Consider the following 20442-nt stretch of genomic DNA (forward strand, 5'->3'; position numbering starts at 1 on the left):
AGATGTGGGACATGTTCTATGTTTTACGTTGGCAAGACGGACAGACATCTTAGAGAACGCATTAGGGAACACATATACAACATCAGGAAAGGTAGTACCACCAATGCACTTGCAAAACATGTCACTAATACTGATCAAACACATGTTTTCAGCTTCAGAGTTATTAGCCTTATACAAGAGAGCCTAAGGCAAGGTGATATCTACAATAGGACTGAAAACTCAGAAGCAGTGTGGATTACTAAGTTGAGGAGTACAGAAGGGCATGGTATCAATGAATGTATCCCTTTAAGACCTAGATTAAGAAGGAGGCCATTGAAAAGATAGCTTTTTTGTTTTTTTGCTGTTGATATGTTGTTTTGGATACATGTATTAAAGTATTAATGCAGTATTTTTAACTACGTACTGAGTTTTTGTTTTTAAGTGTGTTATGTGTTTTTAAAATATTGTAATTAAGGTTTTAGGTCATGTGATGTACTTGATTGTATAAAAGGTGTGTATTTGTAGTGCTTGAAGTACACCTGAAGAAGCTCGTTTGTGAAAGCGTTTGTGTTTTTTGCACTAGTAAAGGCCTTTTTGGATACTACAGCCATCAGCGTCTTATTTTTCTATTCTTACTACAAGGATATGTGAATGCCAAATTTTAGTTTATTCTATATTTCCACTCCTAGCAATTTGGTGTGTTCAGTTGGGTATAAAGGGGTATTGTCTTTGGCTGTGATGTTAAAGTAAGACTTGTTTTGAGTATGTTTGGTGGGTTGGAAGATGAGTAGTTTAGTTTTGTTTGGGGTGAGTTTTAATTGGGCATCGGATAACCAAGTTTCAACAGAGGAAAAGGCTTCCTGTGTGACTTTTTGCAGTTTGGGTAGGGACTGGGCTGAGCAGATGATGATTGAGTCATCTGCACATTGTAGGAGTGTGCCATGTTTGGTGGCAGAGGCTAGATTATTGGTGTAAACAGAGAAGAGTAGGGGTCCAAGGATGGATCCTTGGGGAACCCCTATGGAGACAGGTAGTTGGGAAGATATGTCATTCTGCCATACAATGGATTGCTGGCGGTCAGACAGGTAACTCTGAAACCAGTCAGTGACCGATTGAGAGAAGGATAGGTTATTGAGGACAGAGATAAGTCATTTGTGTGGGACCATGTCAAATGCTTTAGATAGGTCTAAGAAAGTAGCAGAGGAGAGATAGCCATTGTTTTTATGCTGAAAGATAGTGTTAGTAAGGAGAGTAAGGCAGTGGTGGTGCTATGGTTTGGTCAGAAACCATGCAGAGTATTGGAAAGGAGGTTGTTAGTAGTCTGAGACCTGAGAGTGTATGCATCTCTCTAGTATTTTGGAGAGTGGAGAGTGAACAGCTATGGGGCGGTAACTGGTTATTTATTTAATAAATAAATAAATAAATAAGAATATACATATTCTGGTTACCTACTGTAAGGCTTTTCTCAACAGGCAAACTCACTTTTTCTTTAGTTAGCATACACTATTTACCACAAAATTAAGGTACAAGGGGAATGGTATGACCTGTAATTTAGCTTGGTATTTTGGCAAGTAGCCTGTGAAGAGATTGCAGCACTGCAAGCTAAGCTAGCTAGGGATAATCCCTTATGTGTTGCAGCCTCATTTGGGTATGAGGGAAAGCTGTTTTATGCATCTGTGCAACCTTAAATTAACAGACAATACTAGGATGTTTATTAGCAATGTATATTAAAACTAAGTCATATGCTATTGTTGTTATGACATGCATATGTGCATTATGTATTTTGTTAATGTGGCATACAGACTCTTATTCCTGGCAAGTAATATGCCATTGCTGTTAATTTCTAAGCTTTATTAATATGACACTTTTTTCCTTTTCTAAATCAAGGCATGCATTAGTTTCAAGGTTTGCTTTTTATGGAGAAGGTGTTTCTCCTAACATTTTTTGTTATTACGCCAAATCCTGAATTAATCAGGGGATATTGTATATATTTATTTGCTTATTATTATTTTTGTAAAATTTATCAGTTTCAGTTAATAGAATATGACTTAACCTACATTTCTCCAGTAAAATAACTCTATTACTCAAATTGCTGTCATTATTATTAAATTTAATCTGTCATTTTTTCTCCCAAATCAACATTTTTTAGGAGGAATCAAGAGTCATAGTGACATGTCTGTAGAAACCAGGGATGCCCTGAAATCAGGTTCATTACAGAACCATGAGGGTAGGTGGTGGGTCCAACACACCACTTACATTATTGTGTGTTCCACCAAGTCAGTGAGGAATAAGGCTATACCAATGATACTAGGTATTTTAACCTTCATATTCCACAGTAGCCATGTCAGGCCAACTGGGTATTCCATTTATGTCTATAGTATAAGCCAATATTTGTAGCTGTGTCTGTTTTTGTCATTTACTCAACTATTTTCCCTTCTAAATATTTATAAAAATGCTTTAACATTGATTGGAAAATACACACCATACCCACAATATATAATATATAATATATATATATATATATATATATATGTATATATATATATATATATATATAAAGAGAGAGAGAAAGAGGACAGTGGATCAGCATAATACAACTAATATCTATGTCTTATGTTGGGGAGGCTCAGCTTTTAATCATCAGATTCTCTCTTGTTCAGAAGCTCTGTAAGTGGACAGATAGTTGTTTCTACTGTTTATCCTACATGAAGCCCTTGAGCAATGGTTTCCTTTGGTCTCTTTGTCACCTCTCCCAAATTGCTGGCCTCTTAGTAATTTATAGCTGTAATTGTTAGGTAGGGTTAAGTCATATTATTAGTCAATAATGGTATGATAGAGATATTTGGTATTCCTTCAGTTATATTTGTGTTTTCAAGTATGTATGTGGGCTGCATGGCTATGTGCAGGTAGGCTATTATACATATGAATATATAATTAACTATGTATACAAGTAGGTGCATTTGATGCATTTGTATGTACTCATGTCATATTGCATACATGAACATAGATTTGTTAGGTATTTATATAGCTGTATCTACGTATGTTTTTAGATGTACATATACTTATAGGTGTATGTGCACATATGTAGAGATTGTATGCATATGTATACGTATATATGTGTATATTATAAGTAGATATATGGCTGTTAGATATATGGATGGAGGTAAGGTATGTATATGTATGTATCTAGATATATTTTAAATTTGTGTGTAGGTTTTGTGTGTGTGTGTGTGTGTGTGTGTGTGTGTGTGTGTGTGTGTGTGTGTGTGTGTGTGTGTGTGTGTGTGTGTATGTGTATGTGTGTGTGTATGAGTGTGCATACGTGTGTGTGTGTGTGTGTGTGTGTGTGTGTGTGTGTGTGTGTGTGAGTGTGTGTGTGTGTGTGTGTGTGTGTGTGTGTGTGTGTGTGTGTGTGTGTGTGTGTGTGTGTGTATTTGTATTATAGGCAGTTATAGCTGTGTGAGTACAGGTATATGTATTTATATACTTGCTGTGTATAGATTTTGTCATTTCCTTTGTCTGCCTTTTTCATGGTAGATGGCAGAGGAAAGGGAGTTAATGACACTTTGCTCATTGTGTTTTCACTATTAGGTAATCGGTGGAGATTTTGGAGGCGGTCAGAAGCAAGAAGTTGCAGACTGCTTTTGATGACAGTGCAACAAGGCAGGCAGCTCAAGATTGTTAAGTTAGGTATCCAGCCCCTTTTTAACTGATTGGGGTAAGTTGCAAAGTCAGGCACTTTATGAGTGACAACTGGAAATTAGCAGTTGGAATATCTTTAAGAGGGCTTATGTTCTGTGTGGAGATTGAGGAGAGGCTTCAAGAAGGGGCTTATTCAAGTAGCAAGGTATTCCAGCTTGCAGATTAGTGACAGGAAGTTGTTTCCAGAATTGTGACTGTCAGGTAGTGGGTAGGAGGGTAGCCAGATTCTGGCACCAACAAAAGGGAATTAATTCCTGAACTTGTAACTAACTGCCAAGCAGGTGTTTTCTAAGGGTAGCTCTTCCTTTTGCAGTAGTTTTCTGGGCAAGATTTCATGGTGCACAGCATGGGTTTAGTGACTTTACAAATTTCTTGGAAGTGTTAGTTTTATGCTTGGTGTTTTGGTAGACTGAGGGACTAGCTAATGGGAGGCTCTGGGTTCTTAATTTCATTTTGGCATTGCTTTATGGTTATAAAGTTTCCATTACAGAGGCCTTCGTGGTTGGCTACTTTCATGTTGTATCCTTTTTTGAGTCATTTAGCCAGTAGACTTGGCCTTTCATGGGAAATGTCATTTGGTCATGGGTCTATGTTAGTTTTATAGTTCAGTGTTATAGGTTCATGGTTTCATGGGTGGTTATTGGTTTATCATCCGGAATTCATTTTGTGCTTGGTTAAGCTGACACAAGTTTGGCAGGGTATTGCTGAGATTTATCAATACTGCAGTGAATTGTACAATTACAAAACACTTGTACATATCAAGGGTTCACAGGCTGCACCTGCTCTTATGGACATAGGGGACATACATACCAAGCTTAGATTTATGATTTCCCATTCGTTGGTCCATGCCACCATTAAACAGGGTTAGGGATGAGCTTTGCCTCACTTGGATAGGAAACCTGAGCTGGAGAAGGTGTAATCTTTGTGATGCCCACTGTCACTCCAACATGTCCTGTTTATGTTGCACAGAAATATGAGGTCCTTCTAACAGTAATGTCTTGTGTTATTTGTTTTGCAAATCTGCAAAAAATCCTTTAGTGCAGGAAACGAGTATTCATTGGAGGCTTGGAATAGACCATTGTTAGGAAGACAGGGTGTGTAGTTTTGCCCTCATCCATAGCTTTTGTGACCACTGAAGATCTCCACCTGCCTTTGACAAAATCAAACTGGATAGGTTCTATTGTCTATAAGGTTTCTAATTTTTATTGTTTATTAGGCCCATGATAATTCATTCCTTGGTCTCATATTTAAGATTAGCCAGATTTGTAGATATGTAGTTCCCTGGGCCTATGGAAGGCCTACCTCATCACACCCCCCCCCCCCGATAACTGCTGCTTTCATCCATTCAATTGGCATAAAGCCTGCCTTCAGGCTATGTTTAAATAGAGATTCTAGTGGGCTTGTGAGGCCCAGTCTCATGCTATTCAGGAGGCTACCCAGAATAGTATCAGGACCTAGTGGAACAGTGTAGTGTTATTCCAAGGTTTCAAAAATTCTAATATCAGGGATAGGACATTAATTTCTTGCACTTCTCTCTAGCAGGTTTCAAGGTACTGGTAAGAATTTCTTCCTAGATCTTTGTCTCACTTTTGCAATTTTGTTAAAGTAGCAGTAGAAGTGTGGATAGCTATGTCATGCTATCCTTTTATCAGACAGGAAGATTTTTCACCTAGGTAACAGTCATTGTATAAAAGAGTACAATGTTTTGGCTAGTGGCAGAATATAGTTTTCTTTTATGTAGGTATGGCAAGATCTTGGTATTAACAACCAGGGGGATCACCACCTATGGTTTTGTGCACTGTCTCCTGCCTGGTTTTCAGTGTTTAGGGTGATTTACTGGTGTTGTTAAGTTATTTAATACATGTTTGGCAAATTTTAGGTGGGTAAACATTGTGTTTTATCTTGGAGAAACCTTCAACATTCTTAGCAGAGTTGACTTTCATAGTAGGGTAAGGGTTTCCAGGATTCCATCAGCAACTGCCCAAGTGCATTCTGTTCTGAGTCTACATGCAGAGAAACGCTTTCTTAACCCTTTTTACCTTTGGGTTGGGCCCTTGTCCAGGTCTATGCTAGCTTCCATTTAACTTGCAGTTCTGTGTTTTACAGGTGGTGTCAGGGTTTATTGTTTCGATTAGTGCAAGTGGTTTGGTCTGGTTTGCTTAGCTTGCGTTTGTTTTCCCCCTTGTCTTGGTTATGCCAGTCTTATTGGTATGCCATACAAGGCAATGTAGTTATTTCTCTGACAGCTGGGGGTTCTCTTTATAAGTTGGATTAAGTGCAGGGAATCTGTGGTGTTGTTTTGGTGATCTTTTTTGTGGTAAGTTGCTTATCTAACCATGGCTGGTTGATCACCTTTTCTCTTCATTACCAATTGTTAGGATTATGCTTATTATTTATTATCACAGGTTGCCCGGGTGGTGCAGTGATCTGGTGGCATTTATTAATTTCATATTTTCTTAAGGTGGATTATTAGTTTGCCATATCAGGTTTAGGTTCAGGTGAAGGCACTTCCAAGGTGCTATAATTATGGGTAGACTCTGTTATTAGCCATGTGTTGATCTGGGAATTTCCCATTTGGCCTTACTCTTGGACAACTTTTGGTTCAGGCTTTAGTAAATGAGTATGTTTATGTAATCACAGTGTGTTATAAGGCCCTTATTATGGGTGTAGGCCTACTTTTCAGTAATGGTAGCGTTGACTTACATTTTTATCTTTACTTGGCATAATGGTGGGATTGCTGCTGAATGGCAATGGCTGGGAAAGGTGGGGGAAAAAGGCTAATTACAACAGCAGCCTAGTAGGTGGTCCATGTTTGGACTCCTCTTCTTTAAATTGCCCACTTCCTGAGCTTGTCTGGAAGATTCTACTGGTGGAGTGAGCTGGTAAAATGCCAATCTTGGTAACTGATGATGCTTATGACCAGCATGGGTATTTGGTCACACTGCACAGTCAGAATCTATTAGATAAACACAGGTTTCAGAGTGAATGCTTCCTATTATATTATGATTATATTATATAAGGATTGGCACTCAGTAGCATTGGCCATTATGACCAGGGTGGGCAGGGGGTAGATACGTCTGATCAGGGTATGTTTGGCTGACTGAGGTCTTGGATTGATGATGTTTGGTGTTACAAAAGGCTGATGGTGGATGATGATTCCATGTCATGCACTGATCTAATACTGATTGCCTAATTATCTAGACAAAATGGCTTTGGAGTGTCTGGTGTTTTCTGTGGGGAGAAACAAGCAGTAGCTGGGGAACAAATGAGCTTTGCACTGCAGAACCATTTGGTCTGCAGCCACTTATTATGTGAAGTATGGTGACATTCATGGTATGAATGCATCTCTATAATCTCTTGAGATGGGCAAGCTTGTCAGATTTATTTGTGAGCAAGTTAAACATCCCTTAAACCCTGCCTTATCTGTTCCATGTAGGGCATTCCCTTTTTTGACGTCCCCCCCTTTTCATTCCCCACTGCCTTTCCTCTGTTTGTCTGGAAGGTTCTGGTGGAGGGAGTTGGTAAAATGCTACTCTTGATAACTAGTGATGCTTATGATGACTGTGAGTGTTTGTCAAGCTTCACAATCAAGGTCTATGTGTCAGACACTGTTATCATCAAAGGATTGCCCCCAGTATGCATTAGTTAGTCCAACCTTGTTGGGCTGTGGACTATGCTGTCCGGTCAGGGTATGTTTGGCTGTCTGAGTTCTTGGAGTGATTATTGTTATGGTGTTTGGTGTTATCAAAGGCTGATGGTGGAGAATGATTCCATTTCATGCACAAGTGTGATATGGAATACTTAATAAACTGGTCGCAATGGCTTTGAGGTCTCTGATGATTTATTTGGGGGACATAAGGCTAAGGTACAAGAACTATATCATAAACTGAACTGATTTTTACTTGATTATCTGAACAATTGGATTATTCAAACTACCCTAGGCCCCAATTAGTTTGGATAATTGACTCTCTACTGTACTTTTACTTTTGAAGATGACAGAAACTACAGATTTATCAAAGAAAAAAATGTTTCTACACATAGTAATTGAAGTTTCAAAGTCTTTCCCAGTATCGAAGGTTATTTCATATTAGTTGGTGAAAATCAACATTCTGTTTGCACAATATGATGACAGATTCAATTTAAAAATGCATATCTAAAATAAAAATGTACTTTTGGAGCAAGGTTGAAATACATCTGAGAGGCATATTCATTCATACAAAAATCATTTATATTCTACTATCTGTGCATGCCAATGCATATGTAAAAAAATACATGTATCTTACGCAACACTAATGAGATGTCTTTGAATTTGTCACACATTGCAGGCACCTTTTCTATGTTAATATTCCAGTGAAATGCATTTTAGTTGTTTATCAAAAGAAACAGACATGGGTGGCTCATCAGTCTTACACACTTAACAAAAACGATAAATAAACCAAAAATGAGACAATATAGCTAATCATTTCAAGGACTTAGAGATACATGTGCATTAGCCAATTGTTTGTTTTCTCATTTACCTCTTTTACTATAATAACACCTTCCTGATTTCCTTTGTCAGTCCTCATATAAAATTTGTTTCCTCCATCACCTTCAATGATGGTATAGTGAACTTCAGCGTTTTCTCCTATGTCAGCATCATTTGCTTTGATTCGTCCCACAGCAGAGCCAACTGGGATTGATTCAGGAACATTAAACTGATATATATCTGATAAAGCAAATAATATATGGTTACAAACTGTGGGAGATTTTTCTACACATAGCAATTGAAGAATTCACAGAAGACACGTGTAAACAAAGATAAAGTCACTAATACTGTTAGAAATGCATTATTATGTTGTATCAGAGAATGGAGGCATCTAGAATCATCTGAAATGTAATGAAATCATGAGTATGGAGTTATTCTGCAAAGATACGCTATACCTAAGATAACTAGAAAAAGTCCTAGGGATTTATTTGAGGGACTAGCACTAACCATACGACTTGTGCAAAAGAGGTTCTGCTCCCTCAACATGAAAATTTGAGTTTTAGAAACATATTTGCTGGGATGAGGTAAGACCTTGTCACTGCATAACTTGCATGTCTCTGAATTGCATTTACTACTGCAATGTGTAGATAATTGCTGATATACACATCATGATAGTAAACTGCTGCTTATGTAGGCAGTGGCATTCCCCCAATTACTCAAACAAACTTACAGATGCCCGCTCACGCACACACACACACACACACACACACACACACACACACACACACACACACACACACACACACGCGCGCACGCGCACACATGCACAGATGCACCTGCACACCACACATGCACACACAGACAGACACACACACACACCAAAGTACACAAAACATAACACACACACACACACACACACACACACTCACTCACACACACCAAAGTACACAAAACATAAAAAGAAACGCATGTGCACACTCGCACAAACACACACACCCTCAAACACAAACTCAGTCCCCATTCCTGTCCTTGACCTGTCTGCCCTCCCATGCTTCCCTCCACCTCTGCAATAGTTGAAGTACCATTAGAGCCCACAACTATTGTGTTATGTTGGCTAGTCTGTGCCCCTAACCAGATCATCTTAATACTATAAGTGCTGTTATGGGACTGCCCTGGTGGCTAGTGAATCCTCAGACACCCTGATCACTGTAGTGATGTTGATGTAATTATAGCACTTGTATATAATTCCCCATGTCTTATGAATCCCCCTCACCTGGTCCCAGCAGTGATGTCTGTGCCATTATGGCAATTAAATATAATTCCCTGGTGTCTAGTGAATCAAATCACTCTCCCACATGATCTTGTACTGATTTGTGCTAAGTCACTCACATTTAGTGTAATCCCTGGTGTCTAGTAAATCCCTCATCCATACACCTCCTAAGTGACGTTGGTACTATTACGGTGCTTAGATATAACTCCCTGGTATCAAGTGAATCCCACACCCTGACCCCTGTAGTGACATTGGTGTCATTATGGCACTTAAATAAAAATTCCTAATTCCCTGGTGTCTAGTGAATCTGCCCACTAATGAAAATAAAAATCCTTAATTCCTTGGTGTCTAGTGAATCTGCCCACTATGACCCCCATACTGCTGTCAGTGTCATTAAGGCACAGACATGTAGATTAAGCCCTGTGACTAGTGAAGCCCTCAATCCTCAATGACATTGTGATGTCAGTGCCATTACTGCACATAATATAATTCCTGGGTATCTAGTGAATCATCTATCTGAAATCTCCATACCATAGGCATAGTAAGTAGTTGAATACCAAGTTTTAATCTTGTTCAGTACCGCAACGTGTTGGAGATGGCCATGCTGATCTATACAGCCAAGCTATTTCTTCAATCATTTGGCATGTCAATGCTTTCCTGGAGACAGTTATGGGTGAAATAGAACATGGATAATGAGAATATGCCTCTCCCCCGAAAAGCTTTATTAACATTAAGCATGGTCATGGGGCCAGCCATACACAGAGTTGCAATTCTTCATGCTACAGTAGCCGTACAGCACCATGTGAGGGCAGTTGGTGAAATGCAGAAATGTACTGCAATGTGAACTCAAAGGTGTTTATATTGCAATACTTTAATGTATTCTTGCACAAATATTTGCAGGGTATAAAAGTGATCAATTGTTTAAATAAAAGTTTCCCTTTACATATTTTCTGGTTCTAAGGTTTCCTGGCATTTGTTTGATTTAATTTAATACTACAGCTGGATTCACTTTTGTTGCTGTATTTTGTGATATCCTGTCATAATCCACTTATACTCATTTCAAAATCAGGATGATTCCATATAAATTTAAAATAATAGCAGTTATTTTCTCTTCTCCTTCATTTCAGTATTACATAGTTTTAATTTGCTTCTTAATATACATAATCCTGTTTTGCTCCATGATGAAATTAAATATTTTTCACTACAGAAACAGATTAATTATGGGTTTCCTATTAATTCCCTACATGCACAATGCCAACAATCCAAAATGCTGAAAACTAATGTCTAAAACACAGAACAGTGAAAAAAAAAACCTTAAACACTTGCCCCTCACCCCCACTTCTCATGCTTGCACCAACTCAAGGAAGGGAGAAATCTCCTAAAAGAAGAGAATTACTTTTGGCACACAATTAGAAATATTCACAGCAATGATTTCCTGTGGACAACAGAGTCCAACATCATGCTTTTTCTTTTCTTTTCTTTCGTAGGCAACTTATGGAAATTTCACCTCAAACTCTGTACAGAAGCCATTTATTATGAAAGATCATATTTCCCTTAGTCATGATGCACAATATCATAAAAAATACCTGATACATTTATTATGAAACATAATTTCTCCTTAAGGCAAGGTGAAAGGCATCATATATGTAATATTTAGAAGTAGCAAACTTGAAAGTCCAGAATATTGCAATTGAAAAGGCGATAAATTACTTAAAAAAAACTGTTGCTTTTGCATAATCTTGAGACTCTATGTCTCCAAAGCTGCTCCACCTTGGAAAGAAAGGAAAACTAAAATAAGTAAGTAAATTAATAAATAATTTTCCTTTTTCTATTTTCATGAACTCACACTGAAGTAGGGCACCCATGATAAAGCAAGATGTGATGTACTGAGCAGTTAACTACATGAGAACGTGATCTTACAAAAGTGATTTTATAAGAGCGATCAAACAAACATATGATAAACAATAATACACCCACTGAAATATTGTTTTGGTGTGACACTTTATGACTATCAGACATATATGAAAATATTCATTATAAATTAAATGGCTGATTGTGTACTATTTAGTAGAATAAAATGTCTCTTCCTTAAGTAAGCAAAAACATTAACACAGAAGTTTGCACAGACTAGTGCAGAATTTCAAAAGAAATAATTTGGGCTGAACAAATTTGCCATTGTTTGGGTCAATCCATAAGTGACCTTGTTATCTGATGTGGTGACTATTTCTTTGTTTACCATGAAAGCTCCTTCAGCACTGTCAAAATCATGCATTCGTTTAATTCTTACGAAACTGTTAAGACATCAGTGTGCATGGAACTCAGAAGAAAACTGACTTTATATCACATTTAAAAAATCAGGTATTTATGAGGGCTGTGGACAAGCACAGCTCAGGTGTGATTCAGAGAAAATAGCTGCACCAAACCTAAGCTGCTTTGAGAAAATCTCATGCAAATGAGAGAATAATGAGATGCAAATATGGAATGGCTGAAAAATCTTGGGCTGGATTATGCAGATAAGGTGCTGTTCCTAAATTTATGTCATCCATAGTTGCTTTTTGATGTGTAAGAACCCTGTGCACAGATTAGTTGTAAAAAAAAAAAAAACATAGCATTTCTATCCACTTTGCAATTAGTAAAGGTGCTCGTTTTTCCTGCTAGCTTGGCTGTATTTCCCCCTTTGATTTCCTCATATCAGTTACACCAAAACTTGGTGCATGAAATAGCACTTCCTAACCTAGGATAAGAAGATATTGGCATATGATAACTCAGCTCTTCCTTGCTGTGCAGAAATCATTAAACAGGCATAGACTGGACAGGGACTGAAACTGACTTTGGTGAATTTTTATGGCCTACAAATAGGAACTGGGGAAATACGTGGCATTATTGCTCCTTTGGATACCAAGAAATATATAGCCTCTGGGTACTTGACAAGTTACAAGACAAACTTGGGACACATTAGGTATTTCACAGACTTCTGCACTGAGCATACTGTAGCAGTCCATTGATCTATTTCCTGGCACATGCAGGTGAGCATATCATTTCCCAAAGTTACTAAACAACTGATTCTATGGAATGACATGGCATGCTTTGTTGAGGTACTTGGAGCAATTGATTGCACTTATGTTGCTATAAGGGCTCCATTTGGATCATGAGGGGAATGGAGCCAGAACAAGAAGAGCTACCAATCTATCATCAACCGGGTAGTGTGCGATGCATGGGGGTACATTACAGATTTGCTGGCCCAGAATCCTGGCAGTGCCAATGTTTTTCATATATGGTATAGAAGCTCACTGAACCTCCTGTTCCAGCAAGGTAGTATTACTCATAGTGATGTAGTGGGCAGGTGTAAAGTATACTAATGTTAACCATACTTATTTCTGTATCTGTAAAGGGACATAGGATGTATACTAAGTAACCACTTCCTGTTTTGTTATATGGGCCCCCTCCCTGTTTTGTTTTTCAGGTGATGCAGACTACCCACTCAAATCATGGCTAATAACACCAGCCTGTAATCTCCATTGATCTGTTGAAGAGCACTTTAACACTGCCTTTAATCTTCATTGATCTGTTGAAGAGCACTTTAACACTGCCTTGTCACAGACAGAAATAATTATTAAGCGAATGTTGGACCTGCTTGAAGCCAATTTCCATGGCCTAGATGAGTCAGAGAGCCCATTATTATGAGTCTATTTAATGCATGATGTTTATAGCCTGCTGCAGTCTGGTCATGTATTGATCAGGTGTACAGCTGTCACAATGAGTCACTAATAGTGGCAGTGCAGCTATGGATCAGATTATTAATTAGTGATAGTAGTAAAGAAGGCCATTTGATGGCAAGGGAACAGCAACATCTCTGGCAGGCTCATGCATGGTACCTGGCTGTCCAGGCGAAACGGGGAAATATAGTTCAATACTATGGATCATGACCCTCACATATACTTGACACATGCTGTGATACTTGTGAGCTACTCTGAGGGGTGCATGGCCTCCCTACATTGTACATTTCTGCAGATATCACACAGATTTTTATTGGTCATGTGGTATTAGTCACCATCATTTGTACAATGTTCAATGGTCAGAGAGACACAAGTGCCACATATGCTGGCAGACTTTGCATGAAGGATAAAGGAGAAAGTGTTATAAAATGAAGTCTATGGATATACTCTGAATAAGCTCTACAGTGCTAATTACTTGTTCTTCTTTCATGAAATATGTTGTTGTTGCTGTTTTTTTTTCTTGCTGTTACCTTTCTTTCAAGTGCAAGGAATAACTGCATCATTTGTCCTGAGAGCAGATTGACATCTTGTTGAGCAAGTTCTGTCTTACTGGTGATCAATATATAACTTAGAATTGGAAAGTGCCATACACAACATGCTTGTGGGTGATAGTGAAACCTCTTCATATTGGCCAAATAGTGCTACAGAACATAGACCATGATTGTGATGTTCTACCACATGATGTGGAAGTCTAATGAGGCCTGACTGCCTTCTTCTTCTTCTGAGAATCCACATAAATGCCTGAAATATTTTCTTGGAATACACATGTTGTATGGCCTATTCATCCACCATGCATGTCAACACTCCCCTGTCCATGTCCAGCAGTGTCCCCAGTGTGGGCAATCCCTTGCTAGTTTGCATATGGAGACTGAGATAGATATCATGTTTGCACCCATTCTGTATACAGGGATTATCGTGCCATTGTTCATGGCCTCAACCATTCCCATATACTAATGAATTTATGAACACATACCCTATAGTATCTTAACAGCCTATACCTGACTCTCAGTGGCAGAAGCCTGGACCTGTACTATGTCATAACACATTTGCTGCTAGGCAGGCAAGGCTTTGTCTATACCTTGAGCTAATTGTGAAATGTGTCTTCACCTAGCACCCATACCTACAGTCATAACAGTGGGCACTGCTACCTTTGAAAGGAAAGTATCATCATCAAGGTATCCTGGTTGTTCAAAAGAAACAGCTGTTGAGGTACATGGTCTGTACCCCTTACTGTAGTGTAAATTCCTTATTATGCTGAATATGTGAGCCTCTATTGTCCTACAGACTTATCCACCTGCTGTGAAGTAGGGAGCCATGCCAGTATGTAACTGTATGCTATTGTCCTGAGGGTGTGCCATGAGAGTGAGAGATATGACATCATCATCAATAGCCACTCCGGTGTTAACACATGAGAGTGAGAGATATGAGATCAGCAAAAGCCACTCTGGTGTCAACATCAATCTACTACGGTGCAGCACAGCTTACAATTGTTTTTGAAGATGATTCTTGGGGAAAAAAAACATGCTATGATGGGGTTAATGTGACCTGTGACAGTCACGTATTATATTTATCTTAAAGTCATGATGCACGTGTTTGGCATGCAGTGTCTGTAGTGTCTGAGCCATTACTGATGCTGGCGCAGTAACTGATAAGGAAACATGTAAGGAGATGTATGCACACGAGTACCAGGCTAACTATACATAGCCTGAAATTATTAAAGTAATCCAAACATTAACCTTCTGCACTGCCTGAGTGTTGATGTTGTAAATGTCTGAAAGTACTGGTGTCAACATCACCTCAAATTATTCCTGCAGCATCTTCATCTGCATCAAAGTCGTCATTCCTTTTAGTTAGCAGACACTCCTTATCCTAAGTTTAAGGATGGACTGTGGAAGGCCCATCACTATGCTGCTACATGCAATTGCACTGTGCCTAGCCTTTGCCCTTGCGCATTCGAGATGTCATCAGCTCATTTCTTACACTATGTCAAGGAGCCATTCCTTTTCTCTAGAACATTAATGTCACCCACTACCTGATTCCATACCATAGCTCTCCCTCTATGTCTGTCCTCCTTTTCCAAAAAGACAATTTCCATATATTTTCTGTGCATTCATGAGGAAATTATTTGCCTCAAGTCTGAAACTGTCTTTCCAGTGCTTGTTGGTGATAGTGAAACCTCTTCATATTGGCGAAATAGTGCTACAGAACATAGACCTTGATTGTGATGTTCTACCACATGCTGTGGAAGTCTAATGAGGCCTGATAACAACTAGGATACCTTGATAATTTCTTTTGCTGCAACATTTTTTTAATCTAAAAGTAAATGTTTGCAAATAATTACTCCTTCCTAACCTATGTGAGCATAACTGATTTGGGGTCATGCATTTCATTCAGTAATTAAAAGGTAGTAGAGGTATAGTTCAGTATTACTAATGACTTGGATTTGCTTTTCAGAATTACTCGTGTCATACTGCCATCTACAGTAGCCTGTGTGACTTGGTGCATAGCGAAATGTAGGCCTCTAAGGCTACGTTGGAATGGTGAGGGGAAGGGAATAGTATTTTACTTATCGTGAATTTATTTTTCAGTTATAAGAAGATTGTCTGCAGTGCTGTCCTGAGTATTTCCATTGCTGACGTGCTCTAACTGCCGTTACCTGTTATATACAGGTAATATTTATGAATGTGGCATTTTGCATGTTCAAAATATTTGAATGAAGAAGTGCAATACTATTGCAATATTTCCTGCCTTACAATTAAGTCATAGATTAATCCTGAAGACGTTGCACTGAAATCTATGCATAACTGCCTTTTTCAATAGTTGTATACTATTTCTTTCCTTTTTCTAAAGGAGGTACAAAGTTATTGAACTGTATGGTGTTCAATAGCTTTACATTAAATGCATATGTTATTGTTTTAGGCCATGAATATATACAAATAATAATAACAAATAATAATAAAAACATCTGTGCAGTTTAATGCAAGTGCTAGTAATTCAAAATAAACATGATGGAGTTGAAACATTAATGGCAATAATTCCTTGAAGCTTATACTGCACACTTGAATGTTGTTTACAGTCGAAATAAAACCTGCAAGACACTGCCTTTCCAGAATCTCCTATCTGTTGAGGGTGCCATAGCAACAAACTTTTTACCAACACATAGATCAATACATCAGTCATTGTTGTCTCAGCAAAGTTTAGTGTCTATTAATATATAAACTCAGGACTGCCTGTAACAAATTATTTTCAATAGCATTCTCTAAGTTTACCAAAGGCATACAAAAAAATATTTCTCTTTTTTTCAGGATGGATTCCTGCTCTACTTTATAACCAACATGTTCACTCTGCCAGGCATGTCAAGGCAAGGTATTTGATGCATTCTGAACCAGGGTGCTATTAACCTCATGTCCTTCCAGACCCTCCCTTTTGTTTCTTTTCACCTCCTGTCTCACCTATTTCTGGCTGTCCTATCATTCCCAGTTTCCTTCTTTGAAAAAGTCATAGCAGGACACTGTCAAAGTGAATAAAAGACTTAAAATGTTGCAATGAGCTGTGGGACAGTGGCTCTGAGACAAACAGTCCAAGAGTTGGCTTAAACATGTCATGAGATCAGCTTAGATCCCTACCACATGCTAAAAATAAACAAAAACATGGGAATTTACATACATACAGGTTTTTCCAAACATAGCTACATTTGTTTTATGTCAATTTATGCCAGTTCAGATCTAAATTTAAATGTAGGTTTAGTGATACAATTCACAGATTCTCTATACACATTTGTGATGCATAGGGCTATATTTATATAGGTCTTATCTGTCTACCAGTGTTTATCAACATACATGACTGACTGCAAGTTTACTGCCAATTTATGCAGTAAACACGTAATCTATACTAAGAGCAGGTACAGAGTGGTATTGTTCCTCAGTGCTAAATAACTTTAACAGTTTGTGACATTTTACTTCTGTGATTACTAGCATTATAATGTGCATTGGCAGCTGTTTTGGGGCAACATGGTCCCTCATTTAAGCACTAATTAAATGGGCAGTTTTTGATTTCACATCCATATAGATTGTTTAGAGAGTATATCTTTTGAAAGAGTATTACTTCTCTAATAACAAATGCCACATCTGTATATTTCAAAATAAATAACTTACCTAACAAAAAAAAAAAAAAAAAAAAAACACCCCTTGCTCTCTTTCTCCCTCTATCTCTTAAAGAATTCATGTGATGATCATACAAGATATGTATTGCACTGATTTAATAAAAACAAAACTCTTTGGATTGTGAGGGTATAAGGTAATTATCCTCAAATAATTATTACAGGAGATATACATTTATGGTTTATCTGAGCTACATTACCTAGGGAATGTGATAACATCATAAATAAAATCAGATATGTACATTTACCAAACTATTATTATGCTTTCTAAATATGAATGCAAAGACATGCCAAAAGACAATGAAGAAAGTATGTTTTCTGATAGGAATATCTAATTACATCTGGTACTTTTGGGACTAGTCATATTAACAAAGAGGTAAAAAATAAGAACTCTAATCTTAAAGGTAAATTGGTTATTAGACACATCATGGAATTAACATGAAGATAAAATTTTCACCCTTTAATATAACGGTAGTGTGAATGCTTAAAAGGTTAAAAGTATTTACTGTACAAATGATACACTATGTGGACGTTAAGCCTAATGTTCAGCACGGCAATATAATGTTGCAGTTGGTTTACCTTCTAGATATACGTTACAGGTTTTAAATCTTACATGGGGTAATTTGGAAGGCTTAAAATGGTCCACAAGGGCAGTTAAACTAGTACTAATCTATGAACCTATCACAAATGTATTTAAATAACACTTCCCACTCAAAACAAGTGCAAAACAATGCATTATACAACTATTATGTTTATGAGAAGCTGTAATATACATAACCTGGTCATTTTAATATTTCACAAGATTACCAGGCAATTTATCAGACATTAAAAATGTTTTATGGATCAATAAGCCATTAGTTTCTCCAATTTAAATCACATTCCCTGTCAAGAAGAATGGAAATTGTAAGAAGAGTGCAGAGCACATCTCTCAGTAATGGAACCGTAGGAAAAGAAATATCCAGCTGACTAATCCATGTTACTGCAGGTACATAATTCATCCAATCAATTGTTGTACTTGTCAGTAATGCTAGCATGCTAAGAGCTGGTTATAATATAGGATATTTTGTCTAGATTTCCAAAACGTCCTTTGCTAGGTCAGGTAACAGCAGAAAAAAAGACATCAGAATAACATCTGAAGTTTTGTTTGAAGATGACATTTCATACGTCTGCCAAACAATGTTTGTAATACTTGTGCATTAATTTATCTGATTTTTATTATTTATTGCTTGCTTGTTTTTACACTATACAAGTGTAAAAGCAAAACACTCCAGTGATATGCCAGACCTTGTTGAAATACATTGGCAAATAACATGCCATATCATAAAACAGTTTATCAGATTACATTAGTATGTGGTCATTGTATGAATAGATAATAAAAAATAGTGTGGCAGAAATGAAATTGAAGAACTTAGTCTTTTCTGTTAGATTTTTATCCATTAGTTTTATACTGCCATAGATTGTTTACTGCTTAATTTCAATTAAAGTGCAATTATTTATTAGTCTTAATATTTTTTGGTGTCTAGCAATTAGTAAGACATGAAAGAAAGAGACAGAGGTAGAATATAACAATGTTAAAACATAATCTGCATGCAAGCTCTGAGCCTCATAGCAGAGTATCATGGAGACTGAATGTTATGTCCATAGATCTATTGTTTCATATCTCCTGCAGACCTTTCCAGAAGAGATTTAAGGAACATAAAACACAATGACATAACTGATTCTCAGATATGGCTGCTTACTCTGTAAAATTTAACTTTAGTAAAGTATTGATCAGAAATGGCAATCAAATGAGGTTTGGTAACAATAGAATCTATTTCGAACAACAACCTGTTGAAATGAGTCCAAGGAGAACCAGTAAGTGCTCTCACACCTCTCCTTCAAACAGACACACGTCTATTAAACAAAATCCAGTTAATTGATGATGTTAATTTCACCCAAATAGCCTCGAAAGATTTGGCCACAATAGGATAATACACCAGTAATTTTATTAGCTGAAATGCTGTTAAAACAACTCTTTCAGTATATAGTGGTGGAATCTTTCGAGGCTATTTGGGTCAAATTAACATCATCGATTAACTGGATTTTATTTAATAGACGTGTGTCTATTTGAAGGAGAAGTGTGGAAGCACTTATTGGTTCTCCTTGGACTCATTTCAAGAGGTTTGGTAACAAACCAGTTTGTCCAGGGACATCTTCAGAGTGGTGTTAAATATATTAGTAGAAGTTAAGAAGGTAGTGGGGGGAAAGGGTTAAATGGGAAGGAGGGATGATTGGGAGGAAATGAGGTAGGGGTAGGGAGGGGCTTAGGGGGGCTTATGCAAGTGTAACTGGGTAGGGAATCACATTTTGGTGTGAACTTCCTCCCCCCCTCCCCCCCTCTTTTTGGTGGAATAGTGGGTATTGTGTTTATTTTATCAGACAGGGTAGGTTGGAGAAGAGGGACAAGTGTGCCCTCTTCTGTTCCCCCTCTGGTTTTGGATCTTCATTTCAATGAGTTGGGAAATGGAAGTGAGCATTTGGAGGTGGCTTGATACATAAGCAAGCAGAGGTAAAGACTCTCCTTATTTTGTATGTTAATTCTATAGGTGGTAAATGAAATGAGTGATGGGACACTGCTTCGTAAGTAAGGTAAGAGAGTGGAGGTAAGGACACTGCTTATTTGGTTGTATTTGTAATTCAATAAATGGTAAATGAAGTGAGTGGTGGGACGCTGCTTCATAAGTAAGCAAGTGGATGTATGGATGCTGCTTACTGGGTCAGGATGAGCAAGGTCACGCTGTCCTGATTAACATTACATGAATGATGATGCTAGAATTCAATTGGCTATACAACATTTTAGCTGGAATTAATACATATTGATTGATAAAGTTATGTTTATGGAAGTTTAATAATGGTCGTCAATTGTCATTCGGTGTGACATGTTTATTGAAGAGGACCGGAACAAACATGCGCTTCTCATACAATCTAAATGATTATGTGTGACCATTAAATTGAAGGATTAAAACAGTTCAATATTCATAATTTCCTAATCCAAAATTTGATCATTAAAAGTGGATGGAACAAAGGTCAAGGAAACATAATCTACTGTAAT

At 37.6% G+C, this 20442-nt stretch overlaps 1 protein-coding gene across 1 annotated transcript in view; it reads right to left on the reverse strand.

Annotated features, from left to right (window-relative positions):
* The window catches only part of LOC122796665 (cadherin-10-like), a 2154436-nt gene that overhangs the window by 553271 nt on the left and 1580723 nt on the right, over positions 1 to 20442 (reverse strand). The window contains exon 8 of the mRNA XM_044065325.1: positions 8199 to 8386. Coding sequence (XP_043921260.1) covers positions 8199 to 8386 — 188 coding nt within the window. The remainder of the gene's footprint in view (positions 1 to 8198; positions 8387 to 20442) is intronic.

Source organism: Protopterus annectens, chromosome 3.part0 (assembly GCF_019279795.1).
Source record: "Protopterus annectens isolate FY-2018-M chromosome 3.part0, PAN1.0, whole genome shotgun sequence".
Classification (NCBI taxonomy): domain Eukaryota; kingdom Metazoa; phylum Chordata; order Ceratodontiformes; family Protopteridae; genus Protopterus; species Protopterus annectens.